Raw genomic sequence first — 24,640 nt, 5'->3', positions numbered from 1 at the left:
AAACTGATTGATCTCCCTGTAGCTCACAACTGTCTTTTCAGAACAGATTCCAGGCAGTGTACAAGACAATGCTGCATTTACAGATAGCTGCAGGTCTTAAGAGATTTTGTTGGTCCCAGCCATTAGGTGTAAGGCCAAAAGCCACAGATTGTCCCTACTCTTGTATATGTACCATTGCCAGTTTTCCACTCTGTTGACCTCTCACCAAACTGCAGATTTCTGTAGCCCTTTCAAAGCAGCAACATGAGAAGCTGACACTACCTCTCAGTGTTCTGCCCTTCCATGTTTGTACAAATAATTTATGAGTAGTCCAGAGCTAGTGGTACATAGTAAGATTAAGGGGGGTGGGGTGCTATTCAGGACTGGTTTTGACTACCTGAAACTCAGCTATGGAGCATGTATGAAAAGCAGCCCTGAGAAGTGTATGGGGAGGGGTTCCATTATAATAGCCATGGGACATATACCATTAAGCACTGCTTTCTTTGCAACCATCTACTTAATAAGAGTATTAGGCCTTCAACACAGCCCCAGGCCACACCATTAATTCAAGTTAAGGTGTGGTCAATGGCTAGACCAGTGTTTCTCAAACCTGGATCCCAACTGTTGGTGGACTACAATTCCCATCACCCCTGACCACTGATCCTGCTAGCTAGGGATGATGGGAGTTGTATTCCAACAACAGCTGGGGACCCAAGTTTGAAAAACGCTATTCAAGAGTAGGCACCTTGCCAGCAGAAGTCTTACACCTAGGAAGGGTAAAGCATGGACTCTCTACTACTGAGGCTCAGCTGTTTTCCAGCACGTACAATGCTCTATGTCATGGCCAGTCATGTACTTTCATCGATTTTCAAATGCAGTTCTGCTATGTTCATTAATGAGGGTTGTCACTGGAAAGACACAGCAGAGGAACTAGGGAGCCATGTATATATAAATTTCAGATGGGCAGCAGTGGCACTCTTTAAAAACTTTATTTGTAGAACACTTTCCAAACAAGCAAACTACCACCTCATTGCAGAATGCCACACAGGGGCTCAGGTGGATTTCTGAACTCATTTTACTGCCAAAGGCAGCTGCAGCTTCACCAATTTAATACCAGTGGCTGATAATTAAGAAAGTAAACAACCACCAGCCTGCACTTACAGAAAAAGGCATACCAGATCAGTCAGTATCTTCCTATGCTAGTTTGCTAGATTTCTCCAGCAGGTATCACATCAGACAGAACGTTCCTAGACACCTAGGCTCAGCTCTTGCAACTTGTATTCAGAAATATTCTGTATTAAAGTAATTCACTGTTTGATCTTTGCATGAGAGGTGCTAAGTTCATGCAGTAGGCTTTAGTTCTATTAGCACATGAAAAATCTCTCTGTACGCAGACACCATTATGGCAGGAAGGTGGGGAAGCTGGACTTAATAGAAGGTGAAGGCAAGACCCTTATTTCTACTACTTCCCCACAAGAAGCACTTTTGCCAGAGGCTGTTAGCAAACAAGTTTTTATTCTTCTGGCCCCATACATACATAATATATGGGGGTCCTGCCACCTCCACTCACTACTGCGCTGCAGCAGGAACAGGGGCCGGCTATTCCTTCCTACTGAACGCTGATGTTGTGGTTAGGAAAGGGCAGTCCACAAAAAAGTCCTCTTCTGCCCAGAGCCTTGCTGCTTTGCATGGAAATCTAGGCCCCAGGACATCAAGGCCAACAGCTTACCAGGTGAGTGGGGGCAGGTGAGATTGTCAGTCAGGATTTGCAGTGTGAACCTTCACCTGGCAGGTGTCCCAAGCAGAAACCTGAAGAAAAAGACCACCACAGCGGGCTTTAGCAGCAGCAAGGCATGAACAAAAGGAACCCTTTAAGAAATTTATTTATAAATAATTACCATTTTCATTTTTTTACAAATTTAAAGACAACTTTACATCCAAATATCCTTGACTTCCCTTCCCCCTCCTCCCCTCCCTGGTTCATTTTATTAACTCTTTTATGCTACATAGTCTACCCCCCCCCATTCTCGTTTTCCCAGTTTTATATCAAAATATTTCTTACTGCTGAATTTATTCTATTACTGTTAACATTTTAATGTGTTTACAATAATTCAGATATTCTACATTTCTTTTCAAGTCTTATACTTTTTTTTCATCCTGATTGCTTAGTCAAAACCCAAGTTATTAATCCAAACCTCTACGCTCAAATCAAAATGGCTTCATCACATCTGTACAAGGATATGTTAACCTACCTCCAATTTAATTACAGTGAGTCTCAAGGACAGCCAAGTCGAGCAACTACAGTGTATTTAAGTTGGTACTGTTTTTTCTACACCGTCCCCCAAGAGAAAGAGTCCTGCTCACCATTCTCCTCGTGCTGCCACAGCTTCCTTCCGCACCAGCCGCTTCTTGTCATCCAGGGGTTTGGCCAGGGCTCGAATCACTCGTGGCTTGTAAGGTATCACCTGGTAGCAAGCAGAAGCCACCATCAATGAGGTTCCCACAGTTCCCATGGAGGTCTTAATACCTGTTTGTGCTAGCAACAGGAGACAAGTAGATCTTGGCACAAGTAAGGCAAATGTTGGAGCATCTGGCAAGCTATCGGGCAGATCCATTACTTACCACTGGAGTGGGGAGGGAGGCAAGTGCATGGAGGCACTGTAGCGCAGCAATGCGGATTGCCTGCAATATAAATGGTACATTTAGTCTTCTGCTGACCATCCAGGAGGAAACCGGGAGTACCCAGCTGCATAAAGAGGCTACCCAGTACTCACCATAGCAGGGTTGTCTGTCAGGCTGATAAATTTGCCCACGAGTGTGTCGACGTGCAGGCTCATGACATGTGGCGCCTCGAGCAACAGCGGCTGTAGGCAGTGCAAAGTTGAGAGCTGCACCACAAGGTCAGGACACGACAGAGCTTCCAGCAGGAGAGGTAGCAGCTGGGGGAAAAGCGGGTAGAGTCATGGAATCAACAGACTTGTAGAGTTGAAAGAGACCCTAAGGATCATTTAGTCCAACTCCCTGGAATGCACAAGGATTGAGCCTGCAACCTTGGCATTTTCAGCACCATGCTCTAACCAACTGAGCTATCCTAGCTGAAAAAGGGGGGGGGTCATTCTTCTCCATAATATGCCCAACCCACAGAATAATTCCCAAGAGTTCTTAGGGCCTGGTGCTCAGCACTGCTGCACACTCACCGTAGGCAGCTCTGTCACTAGCACTGGTTTGGGCAGGTGGTTCAGTATGTGAGACAGGCCTTTCAGGTAATTCGCCTTCACATCTAGGAAGAACAGAAGGGCAAGGCTTAATCCTGTGGCTCCGAGGAGACTCATCCGAAAAGGTTATGACAGTTTAGAAATTGAATAGCAAATGACCTCTACAGAGCCTACAGTGAAGGTCCACCTCTTGCGAGTAAAGAAAAGCAATTTGTTTGTCCCATGTAACAGGCAGAGTAGGCGAGCTCAGAGTTCTGAGCTTTCCTACCCAAAATCATCTCCAGAAACTCCGAGGGGTCCGGGAAGAGGAAGAAAAAGGCGAGAGGCTCAGACTGCTCCTCTTGTTGTCGAGGGTTCAGAAGCTCCTACTGTCCAAAGAGGGCTACAAAAGGCGGTTCATGCAAGGAGTCCACAATTTCTGCAGACAAAAATATGCTAAAATGCTGCAGTAGCGTCCTCATTTCAATTTGACCATTATTCCAACTGTGCTCCTCCTGTTAATTCAGATGCTTTCGGTAAGAAATGGGACAGAGGAAATTCTTACCAGGAGCTGCTGTGTGGAAACCCTGCACCAACTGCGGCACGCACTCTGTGAAGAAGCGCTGGCGGAACATGAGGCGCACCTCAGCGTGGCAGCTCTTGCCCAGCACATCTGGGGAGTCGGCCATGAGCAAGGCAAGGCCATCGCCCACCGCAGGGCCAAGGACCGTGTCCCCCAAAAGCACAAGGAGCTGTAGGGTAAAAGACAGAAGCCATTGAATGTGGTAAGGGCACAGTGGCCTCCCTGAGGGTCCCAGGCCTTTCCCAGAAGCTCACCTTGTCCGTCAGGTGTGTGGTTAGCGGGTGGTAGCGTAGCAACAAAGCCTTGCTCACCTGCAGGGCAAAAAGAAAGGAAAATTGAGCTCTGTTTCTGGCAGAGACGGGAGGGATGGGGCATGGCGGAAACTCACCCACAGCAGCAGAGTGAGGGCTTGGCTTTGATGAGGACCCTCATTCAGGCCATGCTCCAACTTGTTCATGGCCAGCTCCAACAGCTCATCTAATTGAGGCCCTGGAAAGGGTAAAGAGACTGGCTGTTGTTCCGGGCATCTTCTTGCATCAGTCAAGCAGCCCAGCTCTGAGGTTTCACGAGCCTCTGAACAACATCCCCAGCCCTTCAGTCCTAGGACAGACACAGGCTATTACTCCATCGGTTACCTGCTGGGTGCTTGTTAACCAGTCCTGCAAAGCATTTGGCAGCAGCTGTGGCAGTGAAAGGGCAGTCACAGGAGCAGCTCAGGGCTAGCAGTTCACGTAGCAAGCGGTCTTGCTGAGGAATTGGAACCTGAAAGGAAGCCAGAGCGTGGGGAGGCATGGAGGCAACAGCAGAGCTTCAAGCTGCTGGTTCCCAGCATCACTTGCCTAGGGATCAGACACACAAGGCAGGATGGATAGAGCCATTCTCTCAGCCATGAGGCAGCCTCCCCCCGCCCCACCAAATCTTCCCCAGGACTCACATTCCTTGGCAGTGAGCAGACAAAGGCCATGAGGAGAGCAACAAGCCTTCTCTGGGCTGCCATCAGACACTGCCCGTCCTATAAAGGAAAAGAAATATTGTTTCCACTACCAAAGTCTCTGGCCACATTTCCCTATACGCAGCAGCAGCAGCAGCAGCAGCGCCTCACTCATACATGATACCTGGAAGGGCTGGAACGTGCTGGGAAAGGTGTTTCCAGGTTGGAAGGAAAGCTCTCCATCCAAGAAGAGGGGAACCACTTTGGAGACACTCTGGGCAGCCTGCCTGCCAGGAAGAAGAAACAAGAACACTGGTTTACAGCACATAATAATATAACAATTCATTATTTATATGCTGCCCATCTGACTCCGTTGCCCCAGCCACTCTGGGCAGCTTCCAACAAATTAAAACATCAAACATTAAAAACTTCCCTATACAGGGCCTCCTTCAGATGTTTTCTAAAAGTCAAGATAGTTGTTTCATTTCCTTGACATCTGACAGTAGTATAAAACACCAAGGAGGGGAAGGGGAGACTGCCTGCACTTCTGTTCGTGGAGTCATGCTAGAACCTGACCTTATCCAAAAGCACAAAGATTGTGCCTCACTACTTGTCACTCTGCAGGGACAGAGATCACAGGATGGCAGCAGCTGCTACTCACTCTGGTCTTAAGTGCGTACACGCACTGCTGATGACCGATACCATGGCTGATAAGGCTTCTTCCTTCAGCAGCACACTGCTTGGCAATGTATGGGAATTCTCTGAAAATAGTCATGAAAGGGGGGGGGGATAAATGTGAGGGGATGGAGACAGTTCCTGGAATCCCATCAGCTGCCTTTCAGTTTGCCACCTGCATAATGGACACCTGACAGGGACACTGAGATTGGCCCCAAGTGGGTAAAGGCCAGCCCAGCACAAGGGAAAGGTACCTCCCTTTCTCTCAAGGTTCGAAAGTATACAGAACCCCACCTGAGCTATGGGTACTGGCCTGGTTCGGGGAGCACAGGGTCTGTGCTCATCTCCCCACCTTACCTTGCATTGCAGCCTTGACTGCTAAGCCCACCAAGCAGGGCACCACAGCCTGGTGGAAGTACCAGTAACTCTGAGCATCTTGCTGGCACTGGAATGCTACCTGCTGCAGACTCTGGCACACAGACACCACAGAGTGGGTATCTGCAGGTATACCCTCTGCAAAATAAAAAATCAAAAGAGCATTCAGGGTGGAGGTTACCGGTTCCAAGGTGTTTTTCTTTTTTAAAAAATTACTAATACATTATCACCAGAGCCATTTAAAGGCATCACATTGTGTCAGAAATGGGTTATGGGCCAAAACAGTCAAAGACTGATGGTCCTAGGCTTCCAACAACAAGCTGTACTTCTCCCGCTAATGACAGAATTATGGGACTGTAGGCACCTAAAGGTTACCAAGGCTCAGTGTACTAACAGCTCTCTACTAACCCCTTCCATAGGAACAAGGAAACTCGGCCTTACAAGGAGTCAGGTTCCTGGGTCCACTTAACTCAGAGCTGCCTGCACTGACTGGCAGTGGCTCTTCAGTGTTTCAGACAGGAAGTCATGGAAACATAAATGGTAGGGTTGGAAGGGACCCTGGGGATCATCTAGTCCAACCCCCTGCAATGCAGGAATAGGCAGCTGTCCCATACAGGGATCGGACCTGAAACCTTGCCATTATCAGCACCACACTTTAACCAACTGAGCTATCCAGTCTTTTCTGGAGATGGCAGGGATTGAACCTGAGGCCTTCTCCATGTTTAGCAGACGCTCTACTACTGAGCTCCAGCCCTTCCCAATCTTACACATCCTATTAATGATACACATACGCTGAGCCCTTCTGTTATTGCGGTCCCAAGCACTGGGCTAGGTTCCTCGCTTCCGAAGTATCAATAGTTTATCACATACAATTCTTACACTACCTTGCTGAATCTGCTGGAAGTGCTGCAGGAGGACTGGAACGGTTTCCCTCACTATACTAGGGTGCGTGGACACAGCTGCTAGAGCCTGAAGGCGACGTTCCTGCTGGGATGGATTGCTGTCCTCCTGAAGCTCTGAAACAGCACACAGAACACAAGAGCTAGTCAATGAATTTGTCCCTAGGGACAGGGCCATGGAGGTACCACCTTCCACCCCTCCACATGAACATGGATTTGGGAATGGTTGATTCTTGGACCTGGAACTAACCTATCCGTCTGCCCGTTTGGCCTTACTCACATTCCTCAAGGCACAGAGACCGCGCAGATTCAAGCCAAAGCCCCCTGCAATGGCTCTGCCTACAATGCTGCTAGCACTCAGGGATAGACACTGTGAACTTCTGCACAAATGCTTAGTAAAGGCAGCATAAGAGAGGACACCCACTTCCCCACAACCCGCCCAACTTGCATGCTGTACCTGATTGGTGCCCTTCTGAGAACTTCTGAACCAAGCACTTGCTGAAGGCTTGTGGATAGAGGGGAGCCAGGCGTCCAGCCGCCTCCATAGCTACCATGCTGCAGGGATAAAGGAGTATGCAAAGATGGATGAACTTGTTGCCCACTCAATACCGTAAAGCAACTCACAGATCTTTCTGTGGTAATCTAATTTTATAATTGTAATATTGAGCTGTGTGTGCACTACATTTTATAAAAATGTTCCCTTGATTACAAGAGCTCTTTGGACAAGAACACAGCTTAGACAGCGATGCAGGCTGCCCAGGTTTTGTTAAGCTCACTCTTAACCCGAGTTCATCTAAGAACTTATCAGAAGAGAGTGGGATTCTCACATCACTATAGAAACTATGAAAAGGTATCACTGGATTTGTTTGGGAACTGTCCTGTGACTCGCAGGTTTGGATGCACTGCGCACTGAATAGGAAATGCAGGAAGGCCTGAGGAAAAGATACAGCACTTGAAATCTTAAAGCAAACAACAGGATGTTACCAAGCTAGGCATTTATTTATTTTTTTAAAAAAAGGATTTAAAGAATATTACACTATGAGGGACATTTTTATGGAAGAATGTTTAACTACACTATTGGGTTCAGTCTGAAATGAATCTGTGCTAAGAGAATGAGGATATGAGCTCTATTCACACATTAGAACAAAGCATGATAAACCAAAGGATGTTTTAGTACAAAACTTAAGATTGAAAAAAGATCATAAAAGCAGTATTAGTAAAGCCCTTTTCTTAATTAAAACACATGCAAACCTTAACAACACCAAACAGAAGCAGAATTTTGGATTAAGAAATGAGTAATTCATGAGACTGTGTTAGAAACCTTGTCTTTTGCCATTTATAGGTAGTGGACTAAAAGAATGTAAGCATTTTCAATATTTAGAAAGAGATAAGCCCAAAGACAATTCTGAGAAGTTCAACAATGCCTGCTGTTTCCCTTGCACCCACAGGGTCCAGCTTTGTTTCCACCCCTCACCTTGTCTGGGAATCGTCCTCATGCAAGATTAACTTTGTAAGGTGATCCACAAACATCTCCACATCTGAGAGGGTCAGGAGCCCTGAAATGGAAGAGAGACTGAAGTTCAAAGCCTTTCCTTTCTCTGGTAGTAACACTCTGCTATCATTGCCAGTTTTACTATATTGCATTCCACTTCCTAGAGGCTGCCTGCAGCCCATATAGTCCAAGTTATGTAAGGTGGGGTGGGACAGTACCTAATCTGATTCAAGTCCAGCTGTCTGGCTGCACACACATGATGGAAACAGGTCTGTGTGCACGCTAGATGGATCTGTAAAGGAATGCACACCAAGGGGAAAATCTCTAAACAAGCTGTAATTCTTCCATGACTCCTGGGAGTAACCCACAGATCAACACATACCTTGCAGTGATCCTAGAAAGGTCAGAACCCGGATGCCAACCAACTGAAGTTGCACATTGGACTCAGAAAGTGCAGAGAACACCACGGAACACAGGGCATCTTTGAAACAAAGCAGTGGACTCTTGTCTGCAAGGGAGAGAAACAGGCACACAGGCAGTGTCATGAGACTGACCACCCTGGGCACGAATCACTAGAAATTACAAGGTCCTTGGCAGGGGCGCTTTAACTTTCTAACCCGGAGTCTGAGAGGATTGTGATCAGAATTTAGATAGTGAGGAATGAGAAACTTCCTAAAATTCTGAGTGGTCAGCACTGGTACCTGGATAAGAAAAAAACACAGATGGATTGCTCATTAAGAGCAGTCACCCACCAAGGTTACTCAGCTGCAGTCACCATGTCATCCTGCAAAAAGCATTTCTACTTGGTCACTGAAAGCCATGCTCAAAGAAACTTTGGTTCTGGAATATTTGGCTGGGGTCCCAATTGCACTGCATTTAAAGCACTCTCATGCCGCTTTAAACAGTCATGGCTTCCCCCAAAGAATCCTGGGAACTGTAGTTTGTTAAGGGTGCTGAGAACTGTTAGAACAGGGATTCCCACTTTGGGAATTTTAGCTCTGTGAGGGGAATACTGATCTCCAAACTATCTGTTGTTTAAGGTGATATGATACTGCTTTAAATGTGTACTGTAGTTGGAACCCAACTCTTGTGCATGCATTTTCTAAGACTTCTCTCACCAACCACAAGGGCTAGAATTTCTTCTGGGAAGCTATCCTGTCAAACTCTTTGTTTTTCAATTCTGTTGTCTCCGCATTTCTCTTCTCCCTATTACTGCACCTATCTCACTGCCCTCCCCCTTCCCAGACAGGCCATTGCTAAATCCCATAGATTAAGGTGACTCTTCTCTGCAAACAACTGCTCTGGGCAAGACAGGAACATTGGAAGCCCAGGATGCTGCAGAAGGGCAGCCTTGCTAGTAGGAAACAAGAAGAATGGAGAACCATCTCACCGTCTTCCTCAGGCCCCCACTGTTGCCGCAGCTCCAAGAAACCAAGCAGCACTTCCAAGATTGTCCTGTGCTGGCTACTCTACAAGAGATCAAAAAGGGCAGAGGATGGGTTGAAAGGACTAAGACACAGAAGGAGAGACAAGATCTGCAGGCCATTGTCCTACATGGAATATGAGCCCAAGCATATGCCTGGGGCAGGTATATGCCACTAAACGTCCCTTAATATGAGATTGCAGTCACCTAAGCCCCTTTCACTACCCTCCATCACAAGCATATTCCGCTCCCATTTGTCCTCACCTGCTCATGCTTGGTGTACTGTTCCACCAGCAAGGGAAGTACACTGTATGTGATCCGGTAATAGGCTCGCAAAGAGGCCCCTGCAGCCGCCTGCAAGAGTTTGGCACTTGGCCACACCAGCTTCATGTCAGGCTCACAAAGATGGTGTCTGCAATCTGAAACAGGTAAGAGCGCTTGGGAGAAACAGTATCACTCCCAATGCCACTGCAGAAATCCCAGCAAGAAATAGCACTACTTAATTCCACCAGCTTGCAAACTGCAAACAGTTTCAAACATGCTGCCTTCCCACAAGTCAGCTCCAGTTTCCACCCCTTCCCTCCAGTCCTGTAAGCCAAATCATGGCTGCAACAGCATGACAAGATATTTTTCCCTTGGGGAAGTGGTCATTTCCTCCAAGCAGCAGTTTATGAATGAGAAATGGAAGGTCTTTCACAGGACTGGAAAGATGCTAGGAAAGGGATGCTGCTCCAAAGGTTACCTTGCAGAATGCCTGTAAGGAAGGAATCTAAAAGATCCTCATCATCGGAACTGAGCACCAAGCGGGACAGACATGTTGACAGAGCACGCAAAGCAGACAGACCTTCTGCTTCAATCTTCTCGCTTGCTGTCTGGAACACCTGTTGAGGAGCAGGAGGGGAATCAGCTGTACAGTGCAGACAATCCTGCAAATAATCCAGTCAGTGATCCCGCAATCCAGCAAGTAATCCAGTGATCCAGCCAGTGATCATAATGAAAGGGGGGGAAAGGGGGTTATTTGCTTCTTTATAGGTCCATCAAATATTACAACAGCCTGATAATTCACTGTAATGAAACTACTGTATTGGCCCGAATGTAAGTCGCACATGAATATAAGCCGCACCTTTAAAATTCAATGGGGGAAAGGGGGGGGGAATACCCGAATATAAGCCGCTCCCTTAAAATTCTGCATGCACTCACATCCATTCTGTTTTACCGTATTTCTGTTTCAGCAGCAATATCGTAAAAGCCAATTTTTGTAAGGTCACGAATGTAAATTTAAACCACACTCTAACTTTTCACGGTCGGAATTTTGGGGGGGGGAAGTGAGTCTTATATTCATTCCAATGCAGTATATAATGTTTCAAGCAGTCCCCAGGAACAGAGAGCAGGAACAATGTAATGGATGCACTTTCACAGGACACCAGAACCACATCTCTTTGGGAATCCTCACTCCTCTCACCTCCCTGCGCAGGGATGACCAAAGGCTGGGTAGGAACTCCTTCAGCTCCTTCTCCCCATAGATCATGCAGGCAGCATTCTGCAAAAGAAAGAAAGGTGGGGGCGGGGGGGAGAGAGTCAGACATGAGTCATCTGGGGTGTGCTGTTAATTTGCAGTCAAGATGCTGCATTACCTAGAAGCAGCACCAGAACCGCCGCCACCCCTTAAATCAGCTTGAAGGGCACATAAATCCCAGTGCAGGGGAAAGAGAAAAGTGCATGCTTGCTTTGAGGAAAGCTGCAGGAGCAGGGAGGGCTGCATGGCAACCTACTGCGGAGCCTTGATACCTTTGCTCAGTGCTCTTACCAAGGTTTGCAGGGAGTCCAGCTTGGCACTTTGTACGTCAGAGTCCATTTTCTCAATGAGCAACGGGATCAGGAACTGTAAGGAGAGAAGATCCTGGAAATCTCAATATACTTTGCTCAGCATAATTTGGGGTTATAATATACCTCAGAAGATCAGACCAGCAGGCCTCGCAAAACAATGTAAAACCCATATAAAGAGCACAATGCAATACTCCCCACTGACGCCACCTTGGTGGTGACTGGGTATTTGTGTTAGAATACTGCAGAGTCTGCTATCATCTTAGCCAAGGGGGGAGTGTCCATCATTGTAGAGGGCCTAGATTCACTCAAGCAGGCAGGAAGCTACCACCGGTGGTTTTGCTGGCAGTAGCCACTGGAAAGCTCTGAGAGGATCATCAGGCTCTCAGCTGCACCTGCCTGGAGCTAGTGTAGCAAAAAATGAGGAAAAAACACTCCCCACCTTTTGCCTGGCAGGGCTTTGGATATGATGCTCAGGTGCTTCAGCTCTGCCCACTGCTGCCTGGCCAGGGTAAAGATCGCTCCAGCAGTTTCATAAATTTCTGACTTTATTCTAATTCTATGAGGGGCAAAATATACCTACCACGGCAGCAATTTGTGTAGCATATGGGCCATTTCAGAGAGCCATTAATCCCAGCTTTTTTAAATAAAAAAAGCAAATATTTATTTATATCTATAAATCAAGCTCTCTGTCCAAAGTCTGATGGTAGTAGCAGTTTGAAAGATCAGTGTTGGGAAATGCAAAAGGACTGGAGAGTAAATTTACTCCCCAACTCATATATCTGCAATAGACTGAAGTCTCAAAGTTAAGGGCAAAATTATCTCTACAGTATGCTTGTTCTGGGAATAAATGCATTGGCTTATCCTAATGAAGGTTCTGACAATGTGATGCTCCCATCAAGAGAAGAAGGAATTTTCACCTTGCACCCGCTTTGCCCTTCAAAAATCTTGTCCAGAGCAGCATGAAAGGTGGTGCAAGGGGGAGGGAAGATCTGCAATCAATGTTCCCTTCCCCAACACCTATATATTCATAGATGGCTTTTTAGGATCCAAATTGTTGTGCACCACTACAGCAACATCTTCTGTTGATGAGCATAAACTATTACAAATGGCTGCATTATGGGCCCCAGTAAAGGAAGTTTTTAATGTTTGATGTTTTATTGTGCTTTTAATTCTGTTGGGAGCCGCTCAGAGTGGCTGAGGAAACTCAGCCAGATGGGCAGTGTATGTATGTATGTAGAAGAAGAAGAAGAAGAAGAAGAAGAAGTCCACCCCAACTCTGTCAATGTATTATTGCTCAACATGGTGTATCAGGATGGGAACCAACTCTGCTACAGGGTCTCAGGAAGAACCCACAGGGCACAGAAAACAGACTTCAGCCATGATACACAATGGTCCTACCTCAGCAAAAATGGGAGTGGAGGTCAGCACTGCCCGCAGGCTGATGATCAAGTCTTCTCTCTGGATTCCATGAGGATCATTGGAGGGCTGGAACAGAAGCAAAATCGAAAGATTTAGACATGAATGTACTGAATAAACCCATCTCCATAGGGACACCCCCAGTTCCAGGCATTACACAAACTATCCTGCTCCAACACCCATATCCAAAGCATTGTGAAGGAGGGACAAAGCACCAGATTTACTCACTCACAGGGGTAAAGTCGATGGGGAAGTAGCAGGAAGTCACCTCAAACAACTCCTCTGCGAAGGGCCCTGAGAGGTGAAGACAGCAGTATGAGTTCTTTGAGTGACCAAAACAGTCAGTCACAAGTCTGGACATGGACTATTTATTTGCATCCTATTTAGTGCTACCATTCTCACAGGTCACACACACACACACACACACACACACACACACACAGAGAGAGAGAGAGAGTGTGTTCCATGGCCTCAACAGCAGATATAACCTGTGGTTCTATGTTTAATGATTCCAAAGCTATGCACGCTTTAACAAGCTCCCCATACAGCCTGCATCCTCACACAATGCAGGCATGATAAGAAGTTTAACAAACCAACCAACCGCTGCCAACATGGGCTTCCCCACACTGCCAAGGCCTTGGACATACCCAATGCATAGCCCTTCACAATGATGTCTCGTACAATCTGGAAGGCTATTAACAGGTTGCGTGGGTCCTTCTCTCCATCCATCACCTGGATGAACCCGAAGGTGAAATCGGCACCCAGACCTTTCAGTTCTGCAGGAAAAAGCATCAGGTAAGGAAATTCCCAGGGTTTTCCAGCAGGGTGTCCGACTCAGCCCCTTCCACAGCCATCCATCTCACCTGCCTCTCGGCTGCTCATGAAGTTAGTAATGATACTGTAGATTGTATGGCGATCCGCTTGCAGCAAAGACTGGAAGATAAGAAAAGCATAGCTGGGAAATAAAGCAGTATTACGTGAACCTGTTCCAAGCCTTAGAGATTTATGTTTTTGTTATGATCCCTCTCCAGTTCATGTTATCATACTCTGGTCCATAGATTTGGGTGCCTAATTTGCCAGAAAGAAAATTAAGATACTGCAGGCAAGTCAGAAATTTACACACACCCAGCTGAAGGCCAGGACCTTCCATAACATCCTCTCTACCTTTATTTTTAGTCTTGCTGAGAGTATCTCCAATTCCCTTAATGTCCCATGTAAAAATCAAGATATACACTTTCACATCGGAACTAGAGGTATTTCACAGCAGAATTTGCATACATTACCACACACAAAGGATACATGTGTCTACTCCTTTTATATTTAATTACTCAAGGCTCAGAGAAGTTGCCACAATCTCATCTTGTCCACCCACCCAACTACTCTTTCAAATAAGGTTATTAATAAAGGCAGTGGGGAGTTGGTAAAGAATGGCAGCTAATATAGTTACTTGCCAAAGGCAACTTAACAAGTCATGATAAATTTGAACCTATATCCAACTCCGGTGCACTATTCCCCCAGGCCGTGTTTCATAGTTTTATTTATTTATTAAAGAACTATTTCTAGCCTGCCTTTCTGGGCAATGACCATCCAAGATGACTTACAACAACGGCCCATTACAAAATATCAGTAATACAGCCATAAAACCACCAAGTCTCAGATTTTCTAATATCGTTTAGACAGTGTCAAAGAGCGGAGGATATGATTCTCCAAACTTCTGCCATGATCCAGTGCTTCAATTCTCTTGACAGCAAGAAAATATCGATGAGCGGGTCTTAGCCAAGAGAACTACTGTGTATTGTCCACCAAGAGGGACCACAGGAGGTACAGGATACTTCAGGAACTAGTTTAATAATAATGAGAACAGAAAGGCTGAAGCATGGATGTGGAACGCAAAGGCAAAATTAGAGAGTCTATCAGGGCTTCTCTGACTTACCTGGACATGAACCTCCTGGAAAATGGCCTTGAGAACAGACACTGCCAGACCTGGAGCCAACGCCACACACATACTCTAGAGACAAGGAAAGTAATGGTAACAACTCAGTACCCATCTACATGTAACGATGGCTACCAGTTAGCATGTTTAAGGCCTCAGACTGCCCTGTATGGCATATTATCAGTAAGTGCAATGGAAACAAACAAAAGAAGCCCATCATTTAATCAGTGTGACAGTGACCCAATCATTAAGAGAGAAAGGGGGGAAATTCACTGTTAACTAATCCCAAGTAGATTCAGAAAAGATTCTTTCTACACCAGCACCTACTACTTTAATCAGCCTGTCTTGTAGCAGCTTTCACTGGTCTCAGTTAAATGAGCCAGAGCTGTCAATCTGCTATCCTTGGGGCACCCCAATTTTCTACCACTGAGCAGATGAATAGAGAGTGTCCCCAGTTTTGTCATAGATTGCTATCGCTAGATTATTTCTGCAAGGCTTCTTATGAAAATTATTTGCTTTTTTGTAATAATCTTATCAGGTGATCCATTCTGTATTTCTGTTTCTTTAATATATTTTGCTCCAATTTTATTGTGTTATGATGTTTTGGTTTTAACCAAGATCTAGGGCACCATATACATATACTTTTATATTAAGTTGCAACACAGAAATGAATAAACGAGAATGACTACCATGAAAACAATTCTCACCAGAGCTTTGAGTCCCTGCAGCACAGAAGAAATGACCAGGTGATGATCTTTCAGCCGGTTCTCATAGAACAAGACCAGGTGGGACACTGGAACAGAAAAACATTATCAGAAACTAGGGCTATGGTGGTAGTTGGGCTTAGCTAACACAAATAGAGATATCCATGGGGCAAATTGGCATCTACATCAGCCTCAGCAGATTTGAAAGGATGAAGGAAAATGCAGAATTATCACAGGTCACTTGGCAATACAGGCATTCACCCCCTACTTTTGGCTCCTCAGACCTATTTTAAAAAATTCATCTGATGACCGATAAGTGGTTGCACACAAGCATAAAATGCCTAACACTATGACCAAAGAAACAGCAAGAGGACATTCAGAAAGGGAAACTGCAAGGTAACTGAACACTTAAGATCTCCCATCTCATAGGACATTCTGTGGTGCAGAACCATAGATCAGACCGCCACTAATCATGTGTTCTTGGGATTGCAGATATTATTAGGATTAGGATTATTGAAAGTTAACAATGAATATGCTACCCACATAGCTCTGGACCACAGCATGGTAAGTAGGTTACTGCGAAGCCACTCAGTGATGGGCACTGCTAAGGCTCTGAAACTAGCTTATACTGTACACATTTGGGAAAACTGAGGCAGGAGTCTCAGTATTCCAGGAGAGTCATACCATTAAGTCAAACCCTCCCTCTCTGTGTCACCCTAAAATCCATAATCCTCTTGAAAGTACAAAATACGCTACTCCTTACTGCCTCGGTAAGGCATTGCCTTCCATCTTCACTCTCTTCCAAACATTTAACTGCTTTCTAACAGAAAGTTAGAGCTTTCAATAAACCTGAGTTCACCCCAGCTACTCAGCAAAGAAGCATATGGCGTGTCAAAAACCACTGAGTCATTGAATCCTGCCTGCCTAACCTCCTGCTGCTGATCACTACCTCGGGCATGATCCCTTGAATGCTGAGGCCAGCTCCTGAAGCAGCACTCTCCATGGTTGCAAAAGAGTGAGGACTGAGCCCATGTGCCCTACCTTCCCGCTCTTGAAGGAGGGAGTAGCATTGCAGGAGGACTTCAGAAAGCGTTTGGATGCCCTGCGCACGCATTCGAGGATCTGCATTCTTCAGAGGAGACCTGTATTTATAGACACAAAATGAAGATTTTACAGGCCATAGCAGGAAGAGAATCAGTGAAATATGTTGGGGGGGGGGGCAAAGAGAGACACTATTCTGATTTACTTTGACGATTCAGTTAAGTGACCAGTTTCCCTTCCATTTGCTCAGGGCTTCATAAATTATGGGCCAACATAAAAGTGCTTAGGAGAAAGGCTGTAGCTCAGTGGAAGAGCACTTGCTGTGCAAACAGAAGTCCCAGTTTCAATCCCCGGTTTCTCCAGGTAAGGCCGGGAAAAACTCCCTGCCTGAAACCCCAGAAAGCCAATGCCAGTCACTGTCAACAATACTGGGCTAGATGGACCAATGATCTGACTCTGCCCAAGGCAGGTTCCTATGTCCCTACATGATGTGTTTGGCTTCCTCCCTTTTGTCCAGGGCATCATGATTTATTGGCTGGTTTGGGCTAGTTTAGCTTTAGGGAAATGGAGCCTAGGCCCCACCAGGCTCACATGCTCCATCATCTGACCATCGTCTGGGCAACAGGAGTTCGGAAGCTTTGGCTTCTCTTCTTGATTAACTACAAGCTCGCTGCATCACTTAAACCTTGACAAACTGTGGTTAATCTTCACTGTGAGAAGTGGAAACAAGCCAGCTTCAAATCACAGTTAATGAAGTTGGCTTGTTTTCACTAACTATTAAGATTAACTACAGTTTTGGGTTCACATGACATACTAAACCATGATTAATCTAAAACTGAAGTGAAAGTTTTCAATCAAGTGGTGACTATGCTGAATGAGGCGTGGGGGCCAGGTAGTGTGAAGTCTGTGGGGAGGCTAGGCTCAGTCTGAATTGATTTGCTTATTTATTTTTAATTTGTACTTATAGCCCACTCTTCACCAAATGGCCCCCAAAGTATCTCAATTAAAGCAATATCTGAATGCAACCTATGACTTGGATTTTGTAGCCAACCACTTTGTCATGGTAGCCTGTGCTGATGTCTAACCCTGCCACAATATGCTCAGCATCAGCTACTGGCACATTACTGCCGATAGAAGACTGCTATACAGTTTAAGGTAGGGATCAAGAAGCTGTGGCCTTCTAGTTGTTCTAAGACCTCAGCGCCTACCAGTCTCAGCCAGGATGGGCCATGGTCAGAGATGATAAAGGCTGCTGTGGTCCAACAACACTGAAGAGCCAAAGGCTCCCTGTGCCTGGTTTAAATTCCAATGAATTCAAGGTTGGTGGGAACCACAATAATGAACCCAAAGCACAAATTAGATTAACGGTTAAAATGCTTCTGCACTATCTGAGATATATACACAAAAAACAACGTTTGCAGTTGTTTAAAGAACACTGACGTGTCAATATATTCTTCTTTGCTCTGTTCTGGTTCACCACAGAGGTGCTCTTCACTCGACAGACACTTCCTTGCAATGAGCAATGACTACATCTGGCAGTCTGACCATCAGGATAAGAAAGGGAGTTTTCATTTTTCCCTTTCAGGCTGATTCCCACCAGAGCAATATACTCATATTAGGAATTTGAAGGGAGTGTGGAGGGAGAGCATTTGAGAGAATAACTACTTGTCTAGTAAATTTGTGGTCAAGGTAAAATTTAACCAATGATTTCCTCGCTTGCAATCCAAATTTAACCTTGATGCTACATTGAGAGGACGGCTTACCACCACCATTTAATGTAGCCACCAGCCTAGGCCAAATATCTACCCATAAGAGTACCCTGCAGTTTATCTGGTTGACTAAATGGAGGCGCTAGCAACTGCTCTGCTAACAATATGTACACCTAACTGCCATGGAGGCACTCTCCTCTCAGATTGCAAGGGAAATACTGGGAAGACCTGAAAGCATGTAGCCCAAAACCTTTAGTTATGCAATGCAGCTGAAATTCATCCCAATGTCAGGATAGCAAAATGCTACACATTATCACCGCCAAATCCACAATGCTATTCCAAAGTTTCACGATACCCTAATCATGTAAGTCTTTTTATCTGAATGGAATTTTGCCCAGCATGGACAAAGGGCATCCATCAGGCAGGCATTAAGCACTGAACAAAATTCTAATGTTGTTGCAGTAGTGCAAAGAGTCATCCTCGACACTGGCATACATACATCCCAGAGCAGTAAGCTCTTACTTACTTACTTACCCCAAGTTTTCAACAACATCTAAGATGGTGCAGGTCCCAGCTTTTACTCCTAAGAAAAAGGAAGTATCAAAAGGTTAAATCACGATAGGTAGCTAGTTACCCCAAACTAAGCAGCACTTCTTAAAACAAATTTAGACATGGGAATCCATGTTTCAGGTACAGTGCAACTTGCCTTCCTTGTTTGCACAGCTCAGAGGCAGAGCACATGATCTGCATACAGAAGGTCCCAAATTTCCTTCCAGGCATATCCAGTTAAAAGGACCTTTTGCTTGTATGGCGCAATGGCTCAATTGGTATAAGGCAGTTTCTTATACTTCTTATCACAAATTGAAAAGCATTTAATCTACAGGAAAAGAAGTGGGAAGATGCATTTGCCCTCCACATCTCTGCTTCTCCAGTACAGTGCTCTTCCCCCACCACCAGCAAGCAACACCGTGCTAGTCTGTCTGTCCTAGTCTTTTGAAAATGGAAGGGTTAGCTAAGATTCCTTGCAGTGCTTCTTCCAGCCAGGAAAATAATAGCCAAGAAGCATACTGCCTCTCTAGGCTAGCGGTAGATAACCATGTGGTCTCCAAATGTTCTAGACTAAAATTCCTATCACCCCTAACCATTAGGCATGCTGGATGGGACAGATGGAATCCAGAAATTTTAGGAAGTGTCAGGGTGCCTACCCCTGCTATAGGCCCTTAACAAAACAGGCAACCTTTCCCAACTATTTGTAAAGAGGTCTAATTGCAAAAGTGAATGGCAAAGGAACATCAGTTCTCAAGCTAGTACTGACACATCTCTGAGATACTGTGCAGTTCATTTAATTAATATGCCTTGGACCAAGTAAGACTTAATTAAGCAGGTGCTCATACAGCTACTTAAAAGCTTATTGAGTGCTACAGAAATCACAAAGACAGCATACAGAAGCAGAGCAACAACTGCTGGCAGTGAGCAAGGCACAGTTGACTTAGTTAGCTTTTCGTCTGAGGATGGTGCGTTCTCCAGGGAAAGTAGCCTGCCAGATCACTATTCAAACAACCTCTTACACAAGCAAAAATGCATGTGTTTGTATACACCTGTTTGAAAGACTGGGATACACAGGTGACTCAAGGCAAACATTGCTTAACCCTGTCCCCAACCCTAAACGGTGGCATAATACACTTTCTTTTTACACCAGAGGAAAAAGCCCCGGTCAGCTTGTCCTAATCAACCTTGTGATTAGCAATTCATGGGTAGCTGCCCTCCTTTGCTCAATTCACTTGAGCACTCACCTGCATTCCCAGTGACAAAGAGGAAAGGGCACCTGTCATTATACTGCACTGTGTTGCTGCATGCCTGCTGGCAACTCCAAACATGAGGACTTTGCATCCCTGCAGGAGTCCAGGAGCAGTGAGTTGGCTGCATCTGGAGAGCCCTTATCACAAAGGGTTGCAATGAGCCTGAAAAGGCAGTGGCTGCTTGGGTCTGTGGGTATGTCTTTGCCACTTGAGTGCTCACTTAAGGACAACAGCTGCTTGACCTCAGATTATGGCTGTGATGATAAACACACTTATTAGGAAGTAAAACCCAAAGAGTCCAATGAGACTTATTTCTGAGTAAGTTTGCTTAAAATTACACTATATAGCCAATACATTTTATATCTAAAGCTTCCCAAAATTTCAAAAAACTTTAGTCATCTGTTCCCCTAGTGACATTATGTATGTATGTATGTATGTATGTATGTATCTCTGGACCATTTGCCTATGTTGCACAGACAGCTTAATTTGTAGAGTTGTACAATACATTTTAAATGATGCAAAATTTCATCCAGATGCAGAAGAGTTATTTATTTCATAACATTTATATACCACTTGATGGCAGAAAAATCTCAAAGTGGTTTACAAAAAGAAGTTCTACCACTGAAATTTAAACTGCCACCCACATTTCACAAATTTAAATGTTTAAATTGAATTTTGAAAACTTATTTTAAGTTATTCCAAAGTTCAAGTTCAGAAACTGCAAATCAAGAAGCCAGTGGCAACCATCCCATCCCTGCTGAGCAGTTCTCAAATCACCTCATTAGCAGTGGGGAGAGCTGTCCAGCAGCCGCCTTCATTTTCTCTAGATAAAGGCATGAAACAACCTGTCACTTGAAAATACTATCTCTCTTACAATTAGAATGGGGAGGTGGGAGGAGACAGCATGGGAGTACAGAATATCTTCAATCAAGTTTGGCACAATTTGTTAAAACAGCTGATAGAGTGCTGAAAGAGCAGTGTGAATGAACCAATTATAAATCCTGCATTCTATTCTTTTTATCAGCATCGCAACTCTCAAAAGTACAAGGCGTACTAATTAAAGAGCTGCAAGATTTATTTTCTTAGGAAGCCGTTCTGAAATCCAGGAGAACCATATTTCCAAGAACACCTCTATACTTGAAGGCTGGACCAGAACCTAATTTGGAGAGCCTGTGTTGCTTAAAAGGAAGGTTGTTTAAAAGTTACTGCACTCCTGTCCTCTTCTCAGCTGTATCTGGGGCAAGTTCAGATGTGTTAACTATGTTCAGTATATCATTATTCCCATTAGTAAAGTTGGTGTCCTGTATGCATACACATTGGATGCCAAAATGAGCCCAAAGAGAAGGCAGTGACAGGTTCTTAAATACTGGGGGACCCTGAGATAAGCAAGACAATATTGGGTTTGTCTTTAGAGATCCTCAGCTCTTCCAAAAAAACAAGCAGGGTTCAAGGGCTGCACATGCACAATGCCCCCATGCTGCTCTGCAATACTGGCAACAGAAAGCAGCACACAGAAACACAATGCCCTCAGCCTCTGGAGTTGGGAGTTAACTGAAGATCTATCTGTGCAAGCATAATTTCGTGGTTCATGAAGTTGGAATAAATAGTACAAACATCTAAATGCAGATGACATCTACATGTGGATGTCATCTCATTCACACAGTCCCTGATCCAGTGAGAGTTAGATCATTGTTTCCATACACAGATCTCCTTAGGTCAGGATGAGGAAGCATGGTTGATTGACAAGAGAAAAGTTTAAAGCTTCACTCTTTGTCCTTCCATCTTCTTCCATTTCCATGAATGTTTTTCAGAAGGCCACAGTGAGTATTTAAATGAAAACAATGTGCTTAGTTTGTTACATGCCTTACCATAAATTATCAAATTTTGTTGCAGGTCTACACTTGCAATACCTATTATGAACCTCACCAATGCTACTAAAGTTTGCAGCATTGGCAAAAGCTGTAGCTGTGCTACAAACAGCCTTACAAGTACTGTACTACTCACCCCTCAGAAATCTAGGAGTCCTGAGTTCCAAAACTCACAGAGTTATATGGGTTAACTTGCCTTCATGTGGAAACATGGTAAAGCAGCTCTTCATACAGCTGCAGCTACATCATGATGAATTCCTAAGTGGCTACCACACCACAAATAGTCATCTGAATTATGATAAACCACCTATATTTTCTTATAAAACGTTAAGTAAACAAGCCAGTGTTTCCAGGAAGAAAAGTATGCCTCTTCATGATGATAGAAACTCAAGAACACTTCAAAATCCTTTAACAGTCTTTAAATGATTCGTTCTTCTCTTGTATTTTTAAGGTAGCTTGGGTGATTAAGGGTTAGGTTTCCCTATCTTTTCATAGTTTTACAGTACAGGCAAAGGAAATACATTAATGAATGGTAGAAAAGAACAGGTCAAGGAAACTGGAAATTATATTGAGTATGCCCAGGTCGGGCTCTCTGTTGATCTGATCCCCTGGAAAAGTACATTCCTGCAAACACACATATGGCTTTATCTCTAGTCAGCCTTGCCCACAGCAGCCTCCTCGTACCCAACCTCAACACACGCGTCCAGCTCATTATCGTCTCTGAAATAATCTTCAGGAGGCGAAACAGCTCGTTACTTTGCCCCTAATTAATGCCGTGCGTCACACTGCCTCGCCCGATCAACACCCTGCATGCGCCCACCGTTACCGCATGCCCGACTAGCCCTAATTAATGCCAGTACGCCTGATCCCGATGTGGGTGGATGGAATGAAGTTAGGCAGAGGCACTCTGCACACGCCCAGAGAATCTCGTTTGCATTCCTTTACACACTCCCCCGAATGAATTCCGACAGTGAATTCCGATCCTGAGCACAGATCCAACTGGGCGATCTTTCTCCCTGACACCTAAGCTCACCTCCTCCTCCTCCGTCCCCGCAGACCACCCCTCGAACCGCCGTTTCGGTTCCCCTCTCGCCCCGCCCGCGGCACTGCCGGAGCCCGCCGCCTGCTCCCCGGCCCTGGCCTCTGCCCCCCGCCCTATCCCCCCACGCACCTTCCGCCGCCTCTCTGGCCGCGCCTTCCCGCTCCCAGCCCGGCAACAGGGACGCGTCCGCCCCCACGTCCACCTCAGCCCCACCGGCCGCCATGATAAAGCGGAGAATAGCAGGGCAGGCGAGAAGCGCACAACGCGCGTGCGCGTCCCGTGTCACGTGTGAAAACGACAGGGGCAAAGTGGGCATCACGTGGCAAGAGGCCACTCCAGCAATGGGCGCAGTTCGCGGGGAGGGCCGTGGAAAGGCAGGGGCGCAGCCCGAAGGGAGGCGGCGGGCAGGCCCGTCAAAGGTCAGGGCGGGCGCCTTAGGCCGGGTCACGGAAGGGGTGGGTTTTGCTTTGCGTTAAGAGGGCACACAACACGCGGGAAGCGCAGAAGTGAAGCTCAATGCGGCTTCACACAACCATCCCGCCGATGCGAACAGGCTCCCACGCGCTCGAAGGAGGAGGAGAGCGCTGCGTTGCGTCTGCTGGAGACGTAGAGGCTCTTCATTCTCGGAATGCCATCCCCGGATATACAAAGAAAAGAATGCCACACGCACTTTTATGATTTTGTTATTAGAAACGGCGGCTCAGTGCCAAGATGCAGAATTGTTTTCCATTTGCTTTAGGAGGCCTAAAAATACCAAGCAAGCGGGCAAAACACGTGCATCCAAGGAAGGAAACACTCAGACCTCTGGTTTCTGTGAGGAAATCGTTTTAGCCGTCCACGCTCCAAGTATAAATTATGGCAGCGGTTCTCACATGTATCCGCCCACCTACCCGCGAACTGCAGTACACTTGGAGGAGGAGGAGGAATGCAGTGATCAGGACAGGGATCATTGTGGTTTGGTGTTAGTGGTGGAATGGATAGATCTCAGCATCCAGCATCCTGCTCCACCTATTTATCTTTCAGAAGTCTGCTGTCTTTGCTGGTTATCATTGCCACCTTCATAAAGAAGTCCCATCTCCAGTGCTAAAGAATGAACAATTACAGTACATTTCCAGTACATTTAATGCTTACAGTGTGCAAATGGTTAGGGTATTTTTCAGTAGGATAAATATGCACATCTAATCTTTTCCCCTGAGCAAAGGTCAGAGAAAGCTTGCCCTCTGAACTAATGCAAAGCACCAACACTAATGTCTTGGCATTTACTAAAAACTAATTAATTTTCTCAGGCCTTTGCTGGCTATTTATATATGTTGGTTTTATTTTTTTTAAGTTATGTCTGCTCTGGCCTATCAACTGCTGCTTTATTTTATATTGTAATGTATTTTTTAAAAATGTACACCATCTTGTGGTTTCAAATTAAAAACAGCATGTAAAGATTTTAAATAAATAAGGACATTTGCTGCTTTTAAAATACATTATCCTTTTCTACAACAAAACAGTGCTTATTCCCAAGCAAATGTATTCTGCATCAGGGCAACACTATTCCTATAGTTATGATGGTGCTATGATTTAAGTGCTCAAGTTTTCAAAAAGCAAAAGTCTGCATGCTCTTTTTAAATTTCTTTTTAGTATCTGGATTAGCAAAGTTGTCTCTCTCTTGCTTCAACATCATAGGAGTTGTAAGGCACTGATGACAGTTGGGGTGAGAAGAGGCATGTTAATTGTGTACTTCAACTGAGGTATACATACA

General features: G+C 45.3%; 1 protein-coding gene across 1 annotated transcript; it reads right to left on the bottom strand.

Moving 5' to 3' along the window:
- Positions 1–1,475: 1,475 nt before the first annotated feature.
- Positions 1,476–23,173, bottom strand: MMS19 (MMS19 homolog, cytosolic iron-sulfur assembly component). Its single transcript, XM_082224762.1, has 31 exons — positions 23,020–23,173; positions 18,716–18,764; positions 16,473–16,573; positions 15,435–15,520; positions 14,728–14,802; positions 13,658–13,727; positions 13,442–13,570; positions 13,027–13,088; positions 12,777–12,863; positions 11,359–11,433; positions 11,014–11,091; positions 10,294–10,432; positions 9,816–9,970; positions 9,519–9,597; positions 8,511–8,636; positions 8,111–8,192; positions 7,094–7,191; positions 6,622–6,753; positions 5,720–5,875; positions 5,349–5,448; positions 4,872–4,974; positions 4,691–4,768; positions 4,392–4,518; positions 4,145–4,245; positions 4,011–4,067; positions 3,739–3,925; positions 3,177–3,259; positions 2,754–2,918; positions 2,602–2,661; positions 2,344–2,444; positions 1,476–1,788 (listed from the first exon to the last, which is right to left on the bottom strand). The coding sequence occupies exons 1-31, from the start codon at positions 23,111–23,113 to the stop codon at positions 1,761–1,763; spliced, it is 3,063 nt and encodes a 1,020-aa protein (XP_082080888.1). The 5' UTR covers positions 23,114–23,173; the 3' UTR covers positions 1,476–1,760.
- Positions 23,174–24,640: the final 1,467 nt, after the last annotated feature.

This window comes from Podarcis vaucheri, assembly GCF_965113315.1.
Source record: "Podarcis vaucheri genome assembly, chromosome: 5".
NCBI classification, from domain to species: Eukaryota; Metazoa; Chordata; class Lepidosauria; order Squamata; family Lacertidae; genus Podarcis; species Podarcis vaucheri.
This window is presented reverse-complemented; position numbering and strand designations above follow the sequence as displayed.

Coding starts and splice junctions, on each gene's coding strand:
- MMS19 (XM_082224762.1), bottom strand. CDS start 23,113: ATGGCGGCCGGTGGGGCTGAGGTGGACGTGGGGGCGGACGCGTCCCTG. Junction 7,192..8,110: donor GAGGACGATTCCCAGACAAG/GTGAGGGGTGGA, acceptor TTATCCCTGCAG/CATGGTAGCTATGGAGGCGG. Junction 1,789..2,343: donor GTGGCAGCACGAGGAGAATG/GTGAGCAGGACT, acceptor CTTTTTCTTCAG/GTTTCTGCTTGGGACACCTG.